The sequence below is a fragment of the Taudactylus pleione genome, unplaced genomic scaffold (genome assembly GCF_031769625.1).
Source record: "Taudactylus pleione unplaced genomic scaffold, aTauple2 ptg000380l, whole genome shotgun sequence".
In the NCBI taxonomy this organism is placed as follows: Eukaryota; Metazoa; Chordata; class Amphibia; order Anura; family Myobatrachidae; genus Taudactylus; species Taudactylus pleione.
The window spans coordinates 3,677,501-3,703,026 of record NW_028284781.1 but is presented as its reverse complement, the minus strand read 5'-3'; the positions used below and the strand labels follow the sequence as shown (position 1 = coordinate 3,703,026).

The 25,526-nt window shown below is 45.0% G+C and overlaps 1 protein-coding gene across 3 annotated transcripts in view; it reads right to left on the bottom strand.

Moving 5' to 3' along the window:
- The window catches only part of ZMYND11 (zinc finger MYND-type containing 11), a 145,534-nt gene that overhangs the window by 107,309 nt on the left and 12,699 nt on the right, over window positions 1-25,526 (bottom strand). For all 3 annotated transcript variants that reach the window (XM_088445435.1, XM_088445436.1, XM_088445437.1), the window contains exon 2: window positions 3,030-3,168. In XM_088445435.1, the coding sequence (XP_088301561.1) occupies window positions 3,030-3,145 (116 nt within the window). In that variant the 5' untranslated portion in view covers window positions 3,146-3,168. The remainder of the gene's footprint in view (window positions 1-3,029; window positions 3,169-25,526) is intronic.

Genomic DNA, 25,526 nt, shown 5'->3' with positions numbered 1-25,526 from the left:
AGAGTGCTTGATTCAGAACTGCCGTGATTAAGGGTGTGCCTGTGCGTCCCAGTTATCTCCACTGTAAGTGAGCTAGGACCCTCAGGGACATACAGAGAGGTGTTATTAACAAGGTACTGTGTAGGTTTCATCAGAGAGATCTTTGCAAGATGGCACATTCGTATTGAGCGAATTTAGTTAAATGTTTCTGTATTGAACAATAAACAGTAGCTCTTGTATGATTTGACTAACAAGTCAAAGCAGGCAATGTATTGTGCATACAGCTGTCCCTGCATGCCTTTAACTTGTTAGTCAGGAATCAGAGACAGAAGTTAGGAGCCAGCGATTTTGTATATAAAAACATGTGAGCCACACAAACATTTTTTTAGGGTAGTGGTACTTTGGTAGGTACTAGCTTCCCACCTAATAACAAAACACATAATTATATGAAATACTATTCAGCCCAAATGACCGATATGTTACATATACACAACCTGTGCCCAATACATAACCAGTGTCTTCAACACAAAAAGATTACACAAGCACGTGTCGCCACAAAATGGATTACACACCAACCCGTGCCCAACCAAAATAATATTCCACTATCGCTGCAGCAAGATATACTGTCTCTTCTTGACTAATCTCCCAATTTGACCCTGGGTGTGCTTAAATTATTAATAACAGCATCTGGCCATGCTGAAAACTGGATTCCAGGGACTGAAATAGGTACTGATGTGTCCACATACATCTATCCTCCGTGCGTTACAAGTGGAGTAACACGTAAGCGCGAGCACTTTGACTCGGTAGCGCAAAGCGTCTTTTCGTGCAACTTTTTACCTACAAATGTGTCTTATTCGCACAGTGATGCGAATAGCACGCACAAGCAGCTTCTGCTGATTAAAATGATATGCAGCAATTTTTTTAAAACTGTTTCTGTCCAGTCCTAATTTAGCGCCAGTTACTTGCACATAGAGGGGCAGTCATTTAGTGGAGTGAAGCAACATTCACAATAATTAAACCTATGAAGTTACTGGAGGCGTAAGGTACTCTGTAAAGAACAACAGTTCATAAGTTCCGATGGTGGAAATGCTGGCAAATTTCTGTAAGTATTTTCACGCTGAGGTTGGGGTGTTGGTGAGGAGAGTGTGTATTTCAGTGCTGCAGGGGTTGGAATGTTTATAAGGGGGGCACCAACTACTATCTTGCCTCCGGGCACCTGGCTGCCACATCCTCTAACAAGTTCTGAGGTGGGCCAGGGCTGGGCACACTGCATAACTACGTGACCCATAATGTGACTGTCGCAGATGGCATGCTTGGATGCTGCAGCGCCTCTTGAAAAAGTTTAGCTGTTGGTGAGGGAGAAAAACTGAATGCAGGGATGAGTGTGATCTTTTGCTCAGATATGCTCTATTGAATTTTTTAAATGTATGCATGTTATGTTTTTTTGTGTAATAAATATGCTAAAACTATTTTTTATATTTGGAGCCAGAAGAGCTGGCTGAAGGCTGAATGCTGCAGCATATACCTGAGATGTAAAAACTAAAGAAAAATGTTGGACATATTTAAGGCGGTAATTACTTGTATACACAGTACGTGTGCACTTGGAAATGTTCACATTTGTAAACACTCACTAATATACTACACTAGAGGGAGCCATTTGTCTTATTTTTTTCCTATGTGAACTAAAGGATCTTGTTCAAAAGCACCACCCGAAGACCGGGGAGTGTTTTTCTCCCGAATGAATGGCCGCTAGCCTGCTCACTGCTGGCCACAGTGATTGGGACACAACAGGAGAGAAGCAGCGATTATTGTGAGCCATGGTTGCTCTGTGGCCAACAGTGATTGGAGGCACACTGGGAGCAGAGCTGTGGGTGCCAGGGGGCAGGGAGGTCACTCTGAGATTGGTAGTTGCTGGAAGATTATCTTTAGGCAGCCGCCCAGTAAGCATTTCTGACTGGATGCATCAGATGCGACCATATCAGTGAAAGCCCAGCCTGGTGTGGTCGCATCTGATAGGACCGTGCAAGGCATGTGGTTAAAGATGTGCTGACCAGAAAACCCTTACTTCACCGATAAAGCAATAAGTCTGAAACAGTCTTCGTGAACGAGAACAGTTAAAGTCCATGTCATGTACTAAAAACTAGAGATGAGCGCTTCGTTTTGAGTATGTTCTTCAACAAATTAGCACAAGCTCGGATTTCTCTTATTGGCTATCCAAAACACGTGAGCCGGATAGTCAATATTAGCGTTCCCGCTAGGCTGTTTTAGCGGGGCGCTGGACCCTGCCCTCCTTCTGGAGGGCAAAAAGCGCCCTGCCCTAAACGCGCAGCGCCCCACTAAGACAGCCTGCGGGTGCCGTCTTCACCTGAGGGGCCCAGTGTCCCGTGGGTGGGGAAATGTGCGGCGACCCGGTCACCCCCGGTGAATAGACGCTGGGCGCATGCGCCCGGCATCTATTCTACCTGTCAGCAGCGCTTGGGGACTGCCCGGCGTGTCCGTAAGTGCCGGGCATACCCCCAAGAGTGACGAAAAGGGGATGCGTCTTATAGACACTCCCCCTTTTCAATGACCACGCCCCCTTTTTGGGAGCGCGCGGAAGTGCCCTCTCTAGTTCCGGCGCCCTGCCTGCCACCAGAGCTAGAGTGAACACTAAATATGATGCAGTTTTTGAGAGCCGAACATAGAGTAAAACCGAACCGCTCATCTCTACTAAAAATTAGCTAACTCATGAATAAAAACCTAAAATGCTGATTTTTGTGCGCACCTCTGTAAAGTGAACAAAAACCTGCAATCTAGATGCTATGCAGGATCGTGTTCTGGAACACAGCATACACCTAATAGTATCAAGCCCTAAGTTTAAGTGTCATTACCCAGAAACTTACATTCCTGAATGGCAATGGATATACTCAGAAATGAACAGATCTTGTATACAATATTTTTCAATCAGAGTAATAGTAATACACAATATGTTTACAGCACATCTGCCAAATCTCTCATTATTACACCAGATAGTAATAAGGAAAATATTATTATTTGAGACTAGGACTTACTTAGTAATACGATCAATATTTGCGATCTGTTTCTGGTTTCGTATCACTTCTATGGCTGTCCATAAGTACTGAATGACTTTTGTATCTGCCTGTCGCCTCTTTGTTAGACGTGCCATGGTCTTTATCCGTTTTCATGTAACTGTAAAACATTGCAACCAAAAGCAAGTTGTTATACATCCAGGTTTGTGCAAGTATTATAGCAAAAGCATTATGTCATCATTTATACCGATACAAATGCACACAGAAGTGGTTTATCACTTCTTTGGGATAGAACCAAAATAAATTCCATGAATCAGTTTTACTTATTTTTTCTTTTTAATGATTATTTGCAAAATTAACATTGTAGCTTTAACTGCTTTACAGTAATCTACAATATCGGCCTACTATTACTGTTTAAATGTAAGCAACAAAATATTATTAAAATACTAGTAATTGGTATTCCCAATTAGTACACAAAAAGAGGATATTATAGACCCACACCGTAAATGTTAGTGACCTTTGTTTACCCTGGCTATGGTAGAGTCCACATACTAGTTATGCATATCACATAACATAATTACATAAAAAAAAAAACATCTAACAATAACATTAGCCCTAAAGTGTTTTTCCTTCATGGGAACAACATGCTCTATATTCCAACATACATGTAAAAAACATTTCTGTCTTTCCCTATGGGTGTGGTTTAAAAGATAAACAGCAAAAAGGTTGACAGTGTCTAGATAGACTCCAGGGGGTATATTTACTAAAGAGAGTTTTTAGAAATGGAGATGTTGCCCATAGCAACCAATCAGATTCTACTTAACGTTTATCTAGCACCTTCTAGAAGATAATAGCTAGAATCTGATTGGTTGCTATGGGAAAAAACACCACCTCTAAAAACTCTCACTTTAGTAAATATACCCTCCGATGTTAGACAGTCAATAGGTTGACAGAGATGGTCGACACACTAAAGGTCGACATGTACAAATGGTCGACAGGGTCAAAAGGTTGACACTTTTTTTCCCTAACCCTAATCATCCTAACCCTCCATTTGGTACCTAACCCTAACCCCCCCTCCTGGTGCCTGACTCTAACTGTCCCTTCTAGTGCCTAACCATAACCGTCGGGGTCAGTGCCTAACCCTAGCAAAAAAAAAAAAAAAGTGGCAATCATTTTTTGTGTCGACCATTTGTACACGGCGACCTTCTTCCATATCAACCTTTAGTGTGTCGACCTATTGACTGTCTAATATCTGGTTGACAAGAATATGTCAACCTTTTTACGGTCTATCTATAGTCCGGATACCTTTCCCTACTAACCTGTCATTCTCCTACATATTACATTTGGTTTAGTCTTGTACAAATATGTTGTATAGGAACAGTTCATTTACTTATATAAATATTCCGTGCTTCACCCAGAGAATCACAGGAGGGGAAAAGACGCCTCTTGCAGGCATCGCAGATCTGAGTGCTACTTACGAAGATACAGTGTCAGATCAACATCGCGACCATTGGTCACAATGTTTCCGGCATTGGCCATCTGAGTAAGCTGAAGTTTACCAAGACTGGCTGTCCTGTCCACTTGCGAGGCCAAGAAATCTGAAGACCCTAGTCTCGGCACTCCCAGGAAACTGGGGTGACACGCTCCAGTTTTCGGGAACACAGGCGACACCCCCTCCCCGCTCCAAACAGCTGCTTGTCAATCATGCTGTAACTTGAGGGGCACTGCGTGCTAACAATTAGGACTTGTTCTGTGCATGCGCAGAACGGGTCCTGTGCATGCGCAGACCCACAAACTTCGGATATGTACAGTGCATCCGGAAAGTATTCACAGAGCTTCACTTTTTCCACATTTTGTTATGTTACAGCCTTATTCCAAAATGGAATAAATTCATTTTTGTCCTCAAAATTCTACACACAATACCCCATAATGACAAATTACCTTCAACTGCCCCAGATATATATGTACAGATTGGTCTCCTTATGTACTGGATAGTGTATTATTATTAGGGATGTGCAGGCTCGGATAGGTTCGAGTTTGCACGTGGAGTTCGGATTTTTCCCTCCAAAAAAACGGAACTCAGAAAGAGGCAAAACGTCATCTTGCATGGATGAACATCATCATTCCTGGACTTTTGTCCAGGAATGATGATGTTCGTCCATGCAAGATGACGTTTTGCCTCTTTCTGAGTTCCGTTTTTTTGGAGGGAAAAATCCGAACTCCACGTGCAAACTCGAACCTATCCGAGCCTGCACATCCCTAATTATTATACAGTATTAATAATCAACACTACAGATGGTAAATATTAGGGGTGAGCGGGTTCGGATTTCTGAAATCCGAACCCCCCCGATCCGAGTCCGATCCGAGTCAGGCTCGACTTTTCCCGCCTGACTCGGATCTGAAATCGAGGCAAAACGTCATCATCCCGCCTTCCGAGTCTCGCGGGTTTTGGATCCTATATAAGGTACCCGCGTCGGCGCCATTTTCTCACTCGGCTGTGGACAGTGAAGAGGGAGGGTGGGAGTTAGGGCTGGCTGGGCTGGGCTGTGTAGTGTAGTGCTGCTGTTGTCCACTACTTCAAAGTCCATAGGGGCTGGCTGTGTTGTGCTGTGCTGCTGTTGTTAATAGGGGCTGTGTCCACTACTTCAAAGTCCATAGGGGCTGGCTGGACTGTGCTGTGCAGTCAGTTCTCCATAGGAGCTGTGTCCACTCCAAAGTCCTGTGCAGTGTCCCAGTCCTAAAGGGGTGCTGTAGTGTTGTCCAGGGGGTGCTCTGTCCATCAGGGGTGCTCCCCCCAAGTGTTAAAAAAATAATATATTTTCTGTGTTTGTGAATTGTGTGCGCAGTAGCCGCACGGGCATCAACAAAGTAGTGCCAAGCGTGCGCCTGTGTCATAAGAAAGGGCCGGCTGGCTTGACCGTTAAAGGGTGCTGTAACCCCCAAAGTACACTCCAGTCCAAACCAAAAAAAAAATTATTTTCTGTGTTTGTGAATTGTGTGAGCAGTAGCCGCACGTGCATCAACAAAGTAGTGCCAAGCGTGCGCCTGTGTCATAAGTAAAGGGCCGGCTGGCTTGACCGTTAAAGGGTGCTGTAACCCCCAAAGTACACTCCAAACCAAAAAAATATATATTTTCTGTGTTTGTGACTTGTGTGCACTGTGGCTGCACGTGCATCAACAAAGGAGCAGCGCCAAGCGTGCGCCTGTGTCCCATAAGTAAAGAGCCGGCTGGCTCATTTCTTAAAGGGTGGTGTAACCCACAAAGTGCACTACTCTCCAGCAAAAATAAAAAAATATTTTCTGTGTTTGTGTGCGCTTTAGCCGCACGTATATATCAATATAACATAAATGGAGGACCAAACTTTCTCCGATAAAAATAAAATAGGGAAAGATCAAGAACCACTTCCTCCTAGTGCTATTGCTGCTGCTGGGAGTTGTTCATCATCCCAGAGAGGAAGTAGGAACATCACTACTTTTACTAAACAATTGACCCTCCAACAGTCCCTAGCGATGAGGATGAAGTACGACAGCAGTCATCCTGAAGCAAAACGTATAACTGAGGCCTTGACTGCTATGTTGGTGTTAGACGTGCGTCTGGTATCCGCCATTAGTGCAGTGGGATTTAGACAATTGATGGAGGTAGTGTGTCCCCGGTTCCAAATCCCGTCTAGATTCCACCTGCATCCTCAAAGCAGCAGCGACAAGCGTGCGTCTGTCTGTTAAAGGGTGGTGTAACCCTCAAAGTGGGCTACACAAAAAATAAAAATATTCTTTTTTTTTTTTTTTCTGTCTTTGTGAATTGTGTGGGCTGTAGCCGCACTTGCATCCTCAAAGCAGCAGCGACAAGCGTGCGTCTGTCTGTTAAAGGATTACATCGGTGACAGCATCCAAGTAGGCATGTCAGACAGTCCGTACCTGTACTGGCAGGAAAAAGAAGCAATTTGGAGGTTCCTGTACAAACTGGCTCTATTTTACCTGAGTTGCCCCCCCTCCAGTGTGTACTCCGAAAGAGTGTTTAGTGCAGCCGGGAACCTTGTCAGCGAAAGGCGTAGGAGGTTGCTTCCACAAAATGTGGAGAAGATGATGTTCATAAAATGAATTATCAACTCTTCCAGGGAGACCAGCCTCCAGAACGTACAGAGGGACTTGTGGTTCCAGCGGGGACGAATTAATACTCTGTGAGGATGAGGATGTACACACTGAAGAGGGTGAGGAATCTGTGGATGAGGAGGATGAGGACGACTTCTTGCCTCCGTAGAGCCAGTTTGTGCAGGGACAGATTAATTGCCAGCTTGTTTTGTGGGGGCCCAAACGAACCAATCATTTCAGCCACAGTTGTGTGGCAGACCCTGGCGCTGAAATGATTGGTTTGTTAAAGTGTGCATGTCCTGTTTATACAACATAAGGGTGGGTGGGAGGGCCCAAGGACAATTCCATCTTGCACCTCTTTTTTTTCTTTGCATTATGTACAGTTTGGGCCCTAGTTTTTCAAACTGCCATCCTGTCTGCCACTGCAGTATCACGCCTAGATGGGTCACGTGTTTGTGCCGCCCACTCGTGTCGCTTAGCATAGTCATCCAGCTACCTCGGTGCAACCTTTTGGACATAAAAACACTATTGTGAGGTGTTCAGAATAGACTGGAAATGAGTGGAAATTAAGGTTATTGAGGTTAATAATAGCATAGGAGCAGAAAAACCTACAAATTCTGTGATTTTAGCTGTTTTTATGCTTTCTTTCAAAAAAATACAGATCCAAAACACAAAACCCAGAACCCAAAACACGGAAGGGTGGTTTTGGCAAAACCAATCCAGATCCAAAACACGAAGAAAGATCCAGATCCAAAACACGAAAAGTGGCCGGTGCACACCCCTAGTAAATATTAGTGCACACCTAACAGTGTATGTCTTCCAGATCTTCTAGTTGGTGCACAAGTATATTCATTACTGACTGACACATTTTAAAAGATAAACAGATGGCGCTAATCATTTCATTTGTGGCACCGAGGGGATCTTAAAAACATGCAACTTTAGTATTGCTGTACACCCATGGCCAAAAGTTTGCTGCTTCAGTATTCTTAGACCTTTTTGTCAGATGTTACTATGGTATACTGAAGTAAAATCACAAGCATTTCATAAGTGTCTAAGGCTTTTAGTGACAATTACATTAAGTTTATGCAAAGAGTCAACATTTGCAGTCTTGACCCTTCTTTTTCAAGACCTCTGCAATTCACCTTGGCATGCTGTTAATCAACTTTAGGGCCACATACTGACTGACGGCCACCCATTCCTCAGATTTTGTGGGTTTTTGTTTGTCCACCAGCCTCTGAGGATTGACCACAAGTTCTCAATGGGATTAAGGTCTGGAGAGTTCCCTTGCCATGGACCCAAAATTTCGATGTTTTGTTCCCCAAGTCACTTAGTTATCATTTTTGCCTTATGGCAAGGTGCTCCATCATGCTGGAAAAGGCATTGTTCGTCACCAAACTGTTCTTGGATGGTTGGGAGAAGTTGTTCTTGGAGGATGTTTTGGTACCATTCTTTATTCATGGCTGTGTTCTTAGGCAAAATTGTGCGTGATCCCATTCCCTTGGCTGAGAAGCAACCCCACACATGAATGGTCTCAGGATGCTTTACTGCATACATATGGCACATTGCCTCAGGATACAACAAGGAGCCACCTCTACTACAGTTTATATGAAGCACAAGGGGTCTATTCTCACTGCCAACAGGATTCCACCATTTTTGTGGAAACTAACACAACGGAAGCTGCAGCATCTGCTTAACCCTCCCAGCAGAAGACAGAAAGTAGCAATCCTGATTGTGATGACAACGGTGGACTTACCAGTAAGTGTCACCAGTGAGCTGGGGCTGCACCCGTTATCTACCAAAATTATGAACACACTGGGGGGGCCGGCTATTGGCTACATAGTATTATAAGGAATATATAGCAAGATATAATTATTACAAACTGCACAAGGAAGGTATTCCCTACAGAAAAGTCCTTCATCCCAGCAGCTGCTTCACTCCCACATGGTGTTAATGCTTGCACATTGGGACACATTTAACACCTTGATCCAGTCCACACTTGTGCAAATGTTTTAGGACATATTGTAGGAACATTGTGACTGACATTAACATCTAATAAACAATTCTACATTTACCTTTATTAGGTGGCGATTCAATCGTTTTTGCCTGCGGCTCTGACTAATGGGTGCCCGGCGGAGCAATTCAATTGTTGCTCCATTCGGGCGTAATAGTTACCGGCACTTCTGCTTGCAGCCTCCTACGGTGGCGCGCAGAAATGTGCGGTAAGTCCGTGGTTTGGGTGGTATAGCCGTTTTTCGCAGATAAACCCAGTCTTATTGAGTGCGACAAGTGAGAAAATTAATGGACCCCCCCAAAAATTCAATTGCTACAATGGGCGCCCATTAATTAGCGAGGCTAAAACAAACAAGTGAATTGCCCCCTTAGTGTCTATCGTTATATATACACATAGTTCACTACGGTAACAGCGCTCTAACCAATCCTTTTACCCTTATGAGTTTTACAGACACAGTTTGAGTGCACTGTGATGTGGCATACTATATATTGGTGCAGTGTGATGTGGCATACTATGTATTGGAGGCACTGTGGTGTGGCATACTACGTATTGGAGGCACTGTGGTGTGGCATACTACGTATTGGTATGCACTGTGATGTGGCATACTATGTATTGGAGGCACTGTGGTGTGGCATACTATGTGATGGAGGCACTGTGGTGTGACATACTATGTATCGGAGGCACTGTGGTATGGCATACTATATATAAGAGGCACTGTGGTGTGACGTACTATGTATTGGCGGCACTGTGGTGTGGCATATTATGTATTGGAGGCACTGTGGTGTGTAATATCTTCTAAAGATATGCATATGTTGTTCAGATGAGAAGTCATTAACAAAACACATTTAACCACTTTTCGGAGCACCCCAGAGGGTGCAAGCTGAAATGCTGCCACCGACAGCTGATCGCACCCGGCAGGAGCAACAATTGAATAGCTCTATTGGGCGTGAGGGGGGTCAGCTAGAGGCAAAAAGAATTGAATTGCGCTGTAGGAACATAATGCAGCACTAAGTTGTAAAGTACTCTTGTACAACTGGGGACTCATGTCTGCCATTACTTATTCCATGTCACTAGGTAGACTTTAGAACATAGCGTTCTTCTATGTAGAAATAGCCATTGTTCAAAAATTGCTCATGTGACAGAATGGACATCATGATCTTTTATTTATAAAGCATAACATATTATAAAAGTACTGTACACAGAAAAGATCATGATACAAACAAATGACTTACAATGACATGAAGCAGAAGACACAAAGAAGTCAATTCAATTAGGAGCCAATTGGGCCCTGAGATCCGTTTTCCTGGCAAATTCGCACAACAAATTTAATTTGCACTTCAATTACAAATTTGTGACGCATTTTCTCAACAAATTCATGTTTTTTTCTGTGCCTCCCTCCCCCCTCCCCCGTGCAGAGGTAGAGAAATACACTTAATATAGGGAAAACCTACAGACTGGTTACAGAACAAAACAATGAGAAATTAAAATGTTCCACAACACTGACAATATGAATAAGAGTAAATTGTGATATCACAGTTCTACAATGTGCCACTATTATTCTACCTGAGCTCCACCTTTCAACGAGTATCAAATAGAGCAGTGGTTCCCAAATAGGGTGTCGTGGCGCCCCTGGGTGTCGAAAAGCACTGGTGTTCCAGTCCCAAACCAAATGATTTATGGTCAATGTGATTGGCAACTACTAACACTAGTTTTGCCTAGGATAAAATCTGTGGGCAAAGAAGCACAACAGTATATCTGAACCTAAAGCTGACATAAACACAATTTACTTAATTTATCATTTTTACAGAATATATCTCAACAATAAACTTTTGCTCTAGGAGTGCCATGAAAAAGAGAAACGCTGAAGCTATAGGGCGCTGTGATTTGAGAAAGTTTTGGAACCACTGGAATAGAGCACAAACTGAGTTCAGGTTAGGGATCTGTGAGCTTTTGATGCAGCACCTGGACATTTTAGTCCTGTGCTATCAAGAATGGAAAATTCATACACATGGAAATGAGAAGGAATTTGCAGGATGAAGTATAAACAGAAGAAAAGAATGCTACCAACTTTCATTCGCTGTTCCTTTCAAAGTCCATGTTTATATACTCTACTCTGTATAGCGATTACTGAATTCTATTTTAAGGTCAGCTTCTGTCTGTTCAATATGGGGTGAACGGAACAGAATTCTTCCCTTTGCCTACTCTCCTATCTTCTTAAAATGCCTCAAAATCGAGAGACACGAAGGTTTGTGGAGAGGTGGAAAATATCACAAGAGGTGCACTGTGATAAAATCACATCAAAGTACACACTTCTGCCACCCTATAGCCAACCCTTCATGAAATCACCCTCTTCAGCTTATTTTATGTTTGGTTTATCACCACTTATGGCTTACAGGGAATCGGTATGAGAAGCCGGCGCTGGGGATCTCAGCAGTTAGAATCCAGACGCGGCATCTCAAAAGAGTTAACACACTGACATTTGTTCGTCGGTATGCTAACGCTTCCCCCTCTCCCTACCCTAACCCCCCCATTATGGTGCCTAACCCTAATCCTCCCCCCCTAGTGCCTAACCCTCCCCCCTTAGTGCCTAACCCTAATCTTCCCCCCCTAGTGCCTAACCCTAATCCTCCCCCCCTAGTGCCTAACCCTAATCATCCCCCCCTAGTGCCTAACCCTCCCCCCTTAGTACCTAACACTGCACCCTAAACCTACCCCCCCTAACAGCCTGATACTTACCTTCTGTGTCTCGGCGGTCGGGATGACAACACTGGGCTTCTGACTGGCATCAGGATTTCAGCGACTGTAATAGGAGCGTCGGCATCCAGACCACCGGGATGCCGAGAATGCATACCGGCTTACAGATATAAGAGTTGGGGACATAAGCCCTGTCTTTATTACATATGGCACTTTTGGGTGTTTAAAGCTTTTATTTAAATTGGGAAAAGTGCACCTAGAAATACGTTTCTCCGAAATGCAAGTGGAAAGTACAAAATTTATACCATTAAAATAAGACCCGATCAATGCCAACTCAGAGGCTATACACCATTCCACACAACCACCAAGAAAATGTGCCCTCTCTTCTCATTTTAATAATCTAGGTCTACAAAATGAAATCTTGCTTTTGCAACTTAAGCAAGGAGCAACTTCATTCTGCCTATCGGCTGGGACACACACGATCATCTTGCTCTAAAAAACCAATCCACTTGGGAGGAAATGTAGGTGAACCAGAGCATAGGCGTCTTTATAATGAGCGCAAGGTATGCGGTGCACACGTGCCCCTGGGTCCAGGGGGGCCCACACCGCACACCCTGCACCCATAGGTAATTATACTTACCTCTCCGCCGATTCCCAAAGTTCTGCTCCACATAGCCGGACCGGCGCTGCAGAGCAGCAAACACTCACTGGGAAAATGACGGCCATTTTCCCAGTGATCCGCGCATTCGCAGTAAAATTGTCCCCGGGAAAGTAGGCGCGGGTGTAATTTTCACAGAGACCCAAGCATGCGCAGTAGATTCTGGCATGAAGCCAGAGTCTACAGCGCTTAGTGCCGCCGACAGAGAGGAGGGGTCCCAAACGGAGGCTGCACACATGGGCCCCCTCCTCTCTTAAAACGCCCCCGAATCAGAGCAGATAAGGGTGTGTCATTGCTAAAGAGGAGATTCTGCACAGCACCTCTACTATATTGTGCTTTGTAAAAACAATGCAAACCTATCACTTTCACATGACACGCCATGACTAAACAAGTCGGATCTTTAAACGGCATTTTATTGGCTATCGCCTATCATGTGTTTTGGATAGCCAATATAATAAATCCGAATTTGCGGTAAAGTGGCGATAAGAACCGAGTAAATCCGAGTAAAACCGAGCCTGCACATCCCTAATATATATAGATATATATATATATATATACATACACACATTGTATGTGTGTATATATATATATATATATATATATATATATATATATTCTATAATTTCACAGACAAGCTGCAGCACTCTCAGGGTTTCATTGCAAAAAAGCCCAGGGTACAGGCAATTGGGTCAATGTTTAAATATATCAATTTACATTTTCATCAGGACAATCATATAACCACAAGTTTTAAATACCTTCACCCAGTGCCTAAAAGAAACCGAGCCGTCTCCCTCTCACGGCTTCCTACTACGTCAGTAGCGCGTAAGTCGCACTGTGTGTGATGTCGGTTGCCTGGTAACTGTTACCCAGACTGTAAAGCACAAGAACTATACACTATTCAATTATCTAAATACAAAGAATCTACATAATAATATAACTATATATTAAGTTATCTTTATTATGCAGATTCCTTGCATTTAGATAATTGACGATTTAGATAATTGACGATTTAGTGGCGTCCTGCTAAAGCAGCCTGGCCGCTGCCGTTCTGTCGCTACGTGAATAGATGCCATGCTCATGCGCACGGCATCTATTCACATTAAGGGAGAGCTTGGGGGAAGCTCAGCACCTCAGTAGTTGCTGGGCACACCCCCCATTAGTGACTCCACAGGATGGGCACGCCTCAATTTGTGACATTGGTGGGGCCGTACCGCCCCCAACAGTGACGTCAGCGGTGCCGCTGTCCACCATCTGTCCGTGCCCCCTATTTGGACATGAGCGGGATACTGCCCCAGCACCGGTGCACACTGCCTGCCCCAAATCCTGCGGGATCACTATATATATATAAAATGTACTGTATATATAAGTTATGGTCACTTGGACCAAAACAGGGCACTAACCAGTATAAGTAAAATGAAGGCTTTATTAATTCAACAGGGTAAGTATCACAACTTGACTTTTCGACCCCTGAGGGTCATTGTCAAGACAGTCCAAAAAGGCATCAGCACATCGTACAGTCAATAGATACACTGACTTAGCCTCCCGGGCTCCCTTATAAGTAGTAGCTAATTGAATAATAAGCAATTGAGTACTAGGAAATGCTATATAAGGGCGATGCATATAAATCCTAATATGTAGTATCTAATTGAATAATAAGCAATTATACATACATACATATATATATACACACACATATATATGAAGTAAATAAGCTTAGAGGTTTATCATGACCCGATTTCTACTAGTCTCTATTTGGGGAGTGCCGCTGTGTCTCACATACACACACCCATTATATATATATATATATATATATATATATATATATATAAAAAATTCTTGACTGACTCATTGACTCAGCCATGCCCGGGCCAAACACCTAGAAACATGTAAATCGGGGAATATATGCCTTCTATAATGTAGGCACCCACTAAGAAGGGTTTTTTCGAAATTCGACTCCTAAGACTGTGAAAAAGGCTAAAATGTTTCCTCCCCTTGGAAAATGTCCAATACTCAAATAGGGGAACCACACATTTGGGGTGGCTTCCTTATTTGAATATCAGACTGAGCTGCAGCCACACCTCTGGAGCCACCACTAGCTGTATGATCCTGACCTGGCTTATGAGGCAGACAGCACTGCAAAGTGGTAAAATGGGTTTTTATGGTTTCCTCAATAGCTCACAGGTGAGGTAGGGCTATGTGTTATTACAAGTATGAGGAAAGGAATGTGTTACTACAAAGGTGAGAGGAAAATGTGTTACAACACCAGTGAGATGGGAATGTGTTGCTACACAGGTGAGGGAGGGCAACGTGAATATGGGATTTTGGTACTTACCGGTAAATCTTTTCTCAGATTCCATAGGAGACACTGGAAGCTATAACACTGGGGTATAGAGGCGTAGGTAGATGGAGCTGGCACTTTAAATAATTTATAAGTGTGAAGCTGCTCCCCTTCTATGCCCCATCAGCCCTCAGTTTATAAAAAATGAAGACCGAGAGGAGATGAGAACAACAGGAGTAAAGAGAAGATCACACAACAAAAGGAACTACCCAAACATACAGAACCAACCGAACAGGCAGACGAAGAGCGGAGGTGGGCATCCAGTGTCCCCTGTGGAATCAGAGAAAAGGATTTACCGGTAAGTACCAAAATCCCATTTTCTCTTTCATCCACTAGAGGACACTGGGTGAGATAATCTGCTTCCCAGTTGTCCACTAGGTAAGAACACCGCCGACAGGATCACTGACTGACTCTCGGCCCACTGGAGAAGCAACTTCTCGCATAGCCATGCGACCACGAGTTCAATTGATATAATCGAGGGTCGCCGCGTTGTTCCAACACATTCATGGGTCACATCTTTCCTGTGGAGACCAACGGCCCTGAAACTGACAGATTAGGACTACCGCTCCCTATCCTCGTAGACTGGCGTCTGTCATGGTTATCCAATCCCACACTCTTTGACCCGCCAAGAGGTTGTTGGGTTGAATCCACCAGAGGAGAGACACCCTGGTTGTCGAGGCCAATCGTATCATCCGATGTAGGAGTAGGCGAGACCCTGAACCCTGTGTCAGGAGGTACAGCTGGAACTCCGAATTGTAGCACCTCGAAGGCAGCTACCATCTTTCTAAGAGGTGAAGACAAATAAGTAAAGACACCTTCTTCGGTCTGAGAGCTAGCTGAACTAGTTGCCGAATGTCCTGGGCTTTGTCTTCCGGTTGGATCACCCGCTGGAACCTTGTATCCAGGATCATCCCCAGAAAACTGGAGACTTTGTGCTGCATCAGAGTCTTGTATGTTAGTAAGGCGTGGTCCCAGAAAAGAGATTCCGATGGGGCCTAGATCAATAGGTCGACTAAGTAAGGAATTATTGTCACACCCGATGTCCGAAGGTGTTCAATTATGACAGACATGACCTTGGTGAAGACACGGGGTGCTGAGGATACAACGAACCGCAACGCCCCAAACTGATAGTGATCGTGAAATATCGGAAAATGCAGGAAAGCTTGTTCCGGTTCCCAAAGTGGGACATGTAGATACGGATCTTTTATATCCAGAGAAATGAGAGACTCCACCGGTTCCAAGTTCGCAGGACTGAGTGAATCGACTCCAACTTGAAGCGATGAACCATCAGCTACTGGATTAAAAACTTGAGGTTTATGACAGACCCGTCCGGCCTGGATACCACAAAGAAGGTTTGAGTAGCACCCCAGACCCCGACGATGTACCGTAACCAGCACTGCCGATTTTAGGAGACAGAATTGCCACTTGCAGAACCTTGGCCTTGTCTGCTGACCTGGCCACCCGTAGTGAAGAAACGATTTGAAGGTGAAACTTCGAAATCTATCCTGTACCCAAAAGAGTAAAATGCGAATCCATGGATCCGAAGAGGTGTGGCTTTTTTTTTTTTTTTTAAATCTGTTGAAAAATCAGTAAGTGAGCTCCTGCCATAGGAGATCCCAAGTGGGACGGGACACCGTTACACCACCTGTTTTCAACTGGCTGTAGTTCCTGTCGACGTGCTACTGTCTGTTGGCGACCTCTACTTCTGCCACCCCATGCGTGCGTGGAAGTACCCCTGGCTCCACCACGAAAGGGTTGGGGGACACGAAAGGAAAGAAACGTGGGACCGTGGAAGTCTATCTGTTGACAGGGTAGTTGAAGGGAGGAAAGAAAACTTACCCCCTGTGGCTGGGGATATCCATTAGCCCAGTTCTGGACCAAAAAGCATATCTCCCGTGAATTGCAGACCATCACCGCCTCCTTTGGATTCTGCGTTCGCCTGCCAAGAGCGTAGCCAGATAGCTCTGCGGGCTTCAATAGCAGAAGCACGAGCACTAATTTGGCTGATATCCATGAAAGCCTCTCCCTGGTACACTGCCGATTCACTAATGTGTTCGGCTAGGAATTGTAGCTCTGCTCTGAAAGCACCGGAGTCCAGACCCATTATGAACTGCGCCGAACGGCGGCTCCAGCCTTGTTAACCCAAGTGCTAACAATTGTTCGGCTACAGCCTTGTTAACCCAAGCGCTAACAATTGTTGATCTGAATTGTGCTAATTACGATCCAAAGGGTCTATAATTGACGTTGCACCTGGGACCTGAAGTGTTCTTTGATAGCCGAGAACCGGATGCATCCACTAGTCGAAGGGTTTCCCGCTTTTCTAGCATAGATGAAGAAAACGGATTGAAGTCGAAACGTCTCAGATCTGGAATGCTTATCTTGTTGCTTCCAGGCCGCAGAAAGCTGGACCTGATGTTACTGTGAAAAGGGAAAAACAACAGTCTTCTTTTGCTGTTTACCAAATAGATAAAACGATTCAGGTACTATGTCTACTGGGAAAATAAGTACCTGCTGACTGCCAAGAGTAATGGCTCCACCCTCTGAGTACCAGACATTAATGTGGTACCATTTCGGTAAAGAAGTGGAGGGCATTCTACTAATGGAGCCCATATCCACTGATCTGGTCCATCCTGCCCCCCCAGGCAGAATCTAATAACACTAAATCATAACGCACGCTAAGGCCCATAGAAAAGCGAGGAAATCATAGTAACAAGGGAATCTTCTACTGTACACGTATCACAGATTGTGGTACCAGTGGGATTTGGTTGTGTAAGTTTTATCATTGCTTATAGAGCAAACAAACAATTTTAGAGAAGCTTTGGAGGCTGCCTTGTCATTGGTAGAGACACACAACCCACCCACGTTCAAAAGGAAATATATACAGTTAGAGATCAGAAGGCTAATGGGAGACAAAGGGGGAGAATCACACCACTCCCTTGTCCAAACAAGGGATTCCCTATAAGCACCAGCCTGTTTGAACATCCCAGTGTACTCACAGCCCTTGGATATCAGAAGGTGCTCAAGAAATCACTGTAGCCTGTAGTCTCTGTTACATGACGCCTGGGAAGAGAGATACAGACAGAAGAAGAGTAAGATTCTGTGGGAGCAGCAGCAGCGCCGTTTGTTACAGCCTGTGTGCAGAGAGAGAGCCCACGCTTTCACCGCACCTTGAAGCTCCGCCCCCAACCCTTCTGCATCCCAGCGCCACGTGTATAATTTTACAAGCAGCCGCTAGCGCCTGGTGTTTGCTTTACCAGCATACGCTCCCACTGCTTCCGTGTCCTAGAAGCAGTGGGGGAAAAATATTGAGAGCCGCAGTAGCGAAGCTCTCAGCAGGGGACGGGGAACGCGTGTGGGAGAAGCAGCAGCGCTGTTTCCTAAAGCCTGTGTGCTCCCAGCGCCAACAGTGTTGACAGCCGCCTTAGCGAAGGTCTCGGCGGGGGACGGGGAAACACGTGTGGGAGCTGCAGCAGCACTTTTGTCTGCAGCCTGTGAGCTCCCGGGCCATATGCAAGCAGCCGCTTGTTTCCAGCTGCCGCTAGCGCCACAGCATAAACACCCACTGCTTCCATGTCCTAGAAGCAGTGGGCAATAGTAGAGAAAGCCGCAGAAGCGCTGAGTGGAGCCGTCTGGCCACAGGTTACTGACCAGAGAATGATGCAGCTTACCATGTTTTGTCCATACTCACTGTGTCGGCTACGGAGGGGAGCTGTCAAATTTTTTTTTGAGAAGCCCTGTGCACTCCCAGTGGCTCATATGCGGAGGGGAGCTGTCAGAGGCTATTAATAGAAGCCCTGCGCACTCCCGCCTGACGATAGGTGCCAAAGGGTCCCTGTAGGCAGACTGCCTATGTAAAAGTTAAAATAAGATAGAATTAAATAAAAATTAATGCAAAATGCTGGAACTCTGCCCTGAGTGACCAGCTCCTATGGCACATTTTTCTAAACTGAGGGCTGATGGGGCATAGAGGGGGAGGAGCTTCACACATCTAAATTATTTAAAGTGCCAGCTCCATCTAACCATGCCTCTATACCCCAGTGTCATAGCTTCCAGTGTCCCCTAATGGATGAAAGAGAAATGTGTTACTAAGGGGTGAGGGAAGGGAATGTATTACAACACGGGCGACGGAGGGATTATGTTTCTACACAGGTGAGGGTGGGGAATGATGAATGTGTAACAAAACGGGCGAGGAAGGGAAATGTGTTACTGTAGAGGTGAGCGAGGATAATGTGTTACTACAGAGGTGAGGGAGTGGTATGTGTTAGTACACAGATGAGGGAGGGAAATGTCTTACTGTAGCAGTGATGGAGGGAATTCATTACTATAGCGCTGAATGATTAATGTGTTAATACGTTGCCACTGCATGAAATAATAATAAAAATAATGAAAAAGCAACATGGTCGGCTGGCACTGTTACATAAGATATATTGAATCTGCATGATTGAATATATCTTATGTAACTGTACCAGTCAGCTCTAATGGTGCGTACACATGGTACGACTTTCATGAACGATATGAATGATAACGATATCGTTCATATAGTTATCGTTCACTTTTTTGCAGTCACCAACCTGACGACCAACGATGCGCATTCCCGCATAGAATATCTTTCATCATCCATGCATGTAGGCCAACTTGGACGATATCGCCAACTTTGCCTGTTCAGAGATGTGGCACGATGACTTCACTGAAAGATATCTTTCAAGTCGTTGGTGGTACAGATCGTACTGTGGCCCTGATTCAGAGCCGGACGCTCTGACAGAGCGCTCGCTCTGAATCAGGGCCATCCCTCCTTCATTTTGGAGCGGCCTCCTGGCCGCTCGCATAGCTGTGGGTGACCACCCACAGCTATAGCGAGCGGCCAAAATGATGGTATGGTCTCGCTGCCGCAAACCCTGGAGTGCTTTTGGCTCTATCAGAGCCAAAAGCACTCCCACTGACATCACTAGTCAGGGCAGCCACACCCACCAAAAGGGGGCGTGCTGTCAATCACCATCGACAGCACGCCCCCTTTGGTGCGAGTCCCATAACGACTGCTTGGCCGTCGTTATTTGGGTCTCGCGCATGCGCACGACGGAGCCGCCTCCGTCGTGCGCATGCGCACTTGGGCAACATCGACCCGCTTAAGAGCGGGTCTGAATCAGGCCCCGTGTGTATGCACCATTACTCCATTTGGGAATAAACCACCAATTTATTATACTCTCTATTTTTTATTTACATTACTGCTTCATTTTATGGCTTCTTCCCAATAATCCCGTCTTCCATTAATTCATCTTCTTCCCCTTTCTCACATGCTAATACAAATAGCTTTCTTAAATTTAATATATCTAAAGCTGGGTACACACTGTTTCGATTGCAGGCTGATCGGGTAAAACGGTCCATTCAGCAGTGCACACTGGGCCTGATTCAGACCCGGTCGCAAGCGCTGTGCGCTCGCAACCGGGTCGATGGTGGGCCAGTTCGCATGCGCACGACGGAGCCGGCTCCGTCGTGCGCATGCGTGAGACCCGGATAGCGACGGGCACTCCGTCGCTCCGGGTCTCGCAACAAAGGGGGCGTGCTGTCGATGTTGAGTGACAGCACGCCCCCTTTGGTGGGCGGGCCAGTGGCTGCCCAAAAAGAGGCGTTCCCATGGGAACGCCTCCATTTGGGGGCGGCCCAACTGACATCACGAGTGATGTCAGTGGGAGAGATTTCAGCTGTTAGAGCCGAAATCTCTCCGGGGCTTGCGGCAACGAGACCCTACCACAAGGGTCTCGTCGCAAGTCCGATGGTCGCGATGGTCTTGACCATCGCGACCGTCTTCCTGGCCGCTCAATATAGCTGTGGGTGGTCACCCACAGCTATGCGAGCGGCCAGGAGGCCGTTCTAAAAAAAAAAAAAAAAAACGGCTCTGATTCAGAGCGAGCGCTCTGTCAGAGCGAGCGGCTCTGAATCAGGCCCACTGTCCCCAGTGTGACCCCCGTCAGCTGCCTGTGAGCCGTGTACACACTGTGCAGACATAGCACAGTGTGTACGGGCTTCTATAGGATTGGGAGGTTGGACCGATAAATATTGAACAGTACATAAGATGTGACCTTCCGATCCCGACCGTTGCAGGAGCGTTAAAAGCCGTTTATCGGCTAACACTCCTGCATCGGGACAGTGTACACACCTATACAATCCAACAGCCGTTCTCTTGATATTGGATGAACGGCCCGATGATTGTATAGGTGTCTACCCAGCTTAAGACTAATCTTATTGTGTCCCCATTCTTGGGTTCCTTTTCCTACTCACCTTTCTCTCTGTTGACAACATGGTACTCTCTCCTTTCCCAAAAGTGCACTGTCTGAGTGTCATCCTCGACTACCACCTAGTTCATGCTATCTCCCAACTTTTCCAACATCTCCAATTTTTGACCCTTCCTCATCTGCAGGCTACCAAATCTCTAATCACCCTTACCTACTGCAACCTTTTATTCGCTGGTCTTTCTCCCACCTATTTCCTCCTAAATCTTCCCTAAATGCTGCTACTCGTCTCATCTTCCTTTATCATTGCACTGATTCAACCTCTTCTCTATCTCCTTCACTGGCTTCTCTCTCCCTATAGAATCCACCCTCATCCTTATTTTCACATAAATCAATCATTCCTCCCCCTACCCTCATCTCAATCCACACTCCCTCTCACCCTTCACACACCTCCTATAACTGGCACCTAGTGCTCGCGCCATGGCCAGTGGATGACAGGGAGCCTGGCGTAAAAAATGGGCACCAGCACGTGCGCCCAACAAGAGGATGCGTCCTTTAGATGCACTCCCTTTTTGTCATTGCAGGAGGTGTACCCAGCTCTCTGCAGAGTGAAAAGATGCTGTGCGAATGCATCTATTCACCTGGCGGTGACTGGTTCACTGTAACTTTTCCCACCCGTTGGACAATGCGGCCCAGCAGCTGGCTGGATGTTTCAGCATGACGCTGCCATAAGGGCATAGCGCATTTTAGCATTTCAAAATCAGGCAGGGTGTGGCTCCCCGCTAAAACAGCCTAGTGGAAACACCATGGCACCTGTCCTCCATGCTGATTACCTACTCCCACTTCAGCATTCACAACTTCTCCCATCATCTGGAACTCAACTGCCCTCACCCTATAATGCTATGTACTAGCCTGCATTGTTTCAAACATGCCCTGAAAAGAATCCATTCACTCAAGCCTACATGTCTCTTCACATTCTTAACTCACACTCTCTTGTCCTTCCTCCCCATCTCATCCAAGTTGACCTCCCAGTTATGCCCCACACTCACCTAGACAGTAAACTCTGACAAGTAGGGCCCTCCACCCTCTTGCCCTGTCTCCAGTGCACTCCATCTCATAGCGACTCTAAAGCCGCCCATACATGGTGTGATATGCACCTTAAGACGTGAGGGGAATTCCGACGGCCATCATATCCGGCGGTCCCCACACGTGGTGCGATCGGATGGCTGACCGCCCGATATGCTGGCACCCCCCTCCTCCCCACGCATAGCGCTGCAAGGGATCGCACATGGCATCCCCAGATCAACTGAACCTGCAGTAAGATCTGGAGGTGCGATGTACGACCCCACGGGCGCACGCACTGGCCGATATCATGCCTATACACTGTACGATATAGCAGCAAAATCATACCAATCCGTCGGATCGGCTGCTATATCGCACCGTGTATGGGCACCTTAATCCTTTCTGTCTACCCTTCATGCAGCACTGAGAGCTACTGCTAATAACTGCCACTCAGTTGTCTTATCTCACTAATTCTTCACCTTTTATGGTCTGTTTGAATAATTTTATATTGTATTGATTTTGTGCATTTTTGTAAATTTTCCCTGTAGGGCACTACAGACAATTCAGGGCGCCATATAAGATATAATGATTAAAAGACAGGCACATTTGGTCTTCCACTGTGAGTAACCTGTATACAAGCACAGTGCTGACTGTAAAACCCATTTTTCTTTTATAAAGGCTGCTTTCCCTAATTTCCCACAGCTACATATTAGCTAGAAATCTAAAGAAAATTAAAACAGGAATTGCTGTTTAAATGACAATAAATGAATTCACAATGGGCTCGATTCTATTCAGCGCGATGTAAATAGCTCCGGGAGAGAGCTCCAGGAGCTATTCAATACACCGCACTGACAAGTCCGACTAATGATTTCTTCTCTCATCCCTCCGGGAATGAGAGAAGAAATCCGCCAAAAGTCCCGGCGCAAGGCTGTTTTCTGCCCTTAGCGCCGGGAAAACAGCCTCGCACCGGGAAGTTAGGTCGTGGAATACCCGTTATCGCGCCTAAACACCCTGTTTAAGGCGCGATAACGAGCATTCCCCGACCTAACAGCGCGATGAATTGAATAGCTCCGGGAGCTATCTCCCATCGCTATTTACATCGCGCTGAATTGAATCGTGCCCAATGAAAGCAACATGCTAATCCACAACTGGTTGATCACTAAAGAGGACATATCACAATCCAAGAAGTTAAATATGTTATGGTTGCAAGTACTATGCATCATGAACATTATTGAGTAACAATTAGTCAGCACAGTACTGCTAATTTTGACACTCCTGTAACACAAAATAAGCATATTGTTCTGTGTAGAAATCCCACACCTCTCTGCACATTTTCTCCTTGGTTTGCGAAATATATAAGATAGAGATCTACCAAAACATTGAAAGTAAAGATGCATATCCACTAATAGACAGAGAAACGAGAGCACGATTACGACATTGTAATCGTGCTGTCGTTTCACAGTCTGTGATGTGCCTACACTGAACGTTCAGTGTAGGCACATCCATCATCCCCTGACATCATCATCAGGTTGACCAGCATGTACGGGTGATGATAGATGTCAAAAATGACCAGCGGGCACTCCCATCACTGGTCGTTTTTTTGACATTTAAATGCCCGATTTGCGGCCGTTTACTGAGCGATTGCACGATTACGATGTCGTAATCGAGCAATCGCTCTGTAAGGTCGTGTAGCTGCCACGCCCCGTCACACACACCGAAGGGGGCGTGCTGTCACTCACCCTTTGGTGCGAGACCCCGAGCGACGGCTTCCCCGTCACTCGCCGGGTCTCGCGCATGCGCACGACGGAGCAGCCTCCGTCTTGCGCATGCGGGTGCCATCGACCTGCTTGCGAGCGTCCTGCGCTGAATGAGACCCTATAGCTCCAGACCTCCACATCAAAGGCCCATCATCATGACAGCATTATGATGATCAGTCATCAGGTGGCCACACAGTTGGCCATAGATCATAAGTATTAAAATTTAATTTATATTTTTCCCTCGGAAAATGTTGCAATACTTTTACATATTTATGGAGACATTGGGGCTGATAGGGGTCCCTAATGACTGTAGTTGAGAAACATTGTCCTACACTGCATGTTTTAACAGTTCTCCTGGTTGGTGCACAGGTTTATTCATTACTGGCTGACGAAATTTAAAAGATCCATAGGTGGGGCCATGCAGCCGGCAGCATTACACACTGATCTCTATCTATGCCGTTCTAATACAAGTTGAGTCTCCCTAATCCAAAATGCTTGGGACCAGGGGTATTTTGGATAACAGAATATTCCGTATTTTGGAATATATGTATACCATAATGAAATATCTTGGGAATAGGACCCAAATATACTCACCGAATGCATTTATGTATTATATACACCTTATACACACAGCCTGCAGGTCATTTTATACAATATTTTCAATAATGTTGTGGCTCAAACAAAGTTTGTGTACAGAAATGAAATGCATTTATGTTTCATATACACCCTATACACACAGCCTGAAGGTAATTTTATACAATATTTTTAATAATTTGTGCCTTAGACAAAGTTTGTGTACATTGAACCATCAAAAATTTCATTATCTCAGTCATGCCAAAAAAATTCCGTATTTCGGAATATTCCGTATTTCGGAATATTTGGATATGGGAAACTCAACCTGTATAGTGATATATAGTAATCAATTTCACGAGCAATAACAGTAGAGAGCGATTATTTTAATACATTCTGTGCTTCTTGTACTACATCAAAGCAGCCAACTTGATAGGAAAAATCAGGGTGCATGCAGACAACATTCCAACACCTGACTCTTTTGCCAAGATGTATACAAATTAACAAGACTTGGTTATAAAAAAAAATACACCTACAGAACAGTCTCTAGAAACAGTTTGATATATAGAAGGAATAATGGATCTGCTACAGTTAATCATAAGGATATTAGAAATACCGAAGAGCTTGCTACAATATAATGAAATGATCCTGCAGTTAGATGATGATCTCCAAAGTGTCCTCCAAAATTTTTATTTTACAGTAGGGTTCATCATTTCTCATAAAGCACAAGTTGCTTGGGTGCTTTTCTTATCTAGATGTCTTTTGCCTTCGCTATAGGATAATTCTTCCATCAAGTAACACAACCATAAGGGACATCGCTATGCACCAAATGTGAGGGATTATATCAGCAAGCAAGCGCTAAATATGAAGATGCAAGAGCTACATCTATAAGACCTACACCTATGTCACCTAAGTATTAAATACAATTATATTGGCATTATCTAAAAAGTGCAATCCAATGATGCAAATGGATATTAAAAAAACAAAACAAAAAAAACTTGACTTAATTTACCTTGAATTTATGATTAAAGATTAGTAATGTAAGCTACTAGGTCACAATATCACAATTAGCGGTGAACTTTTACTAACAGGGTTAGATTAAATGTATAATT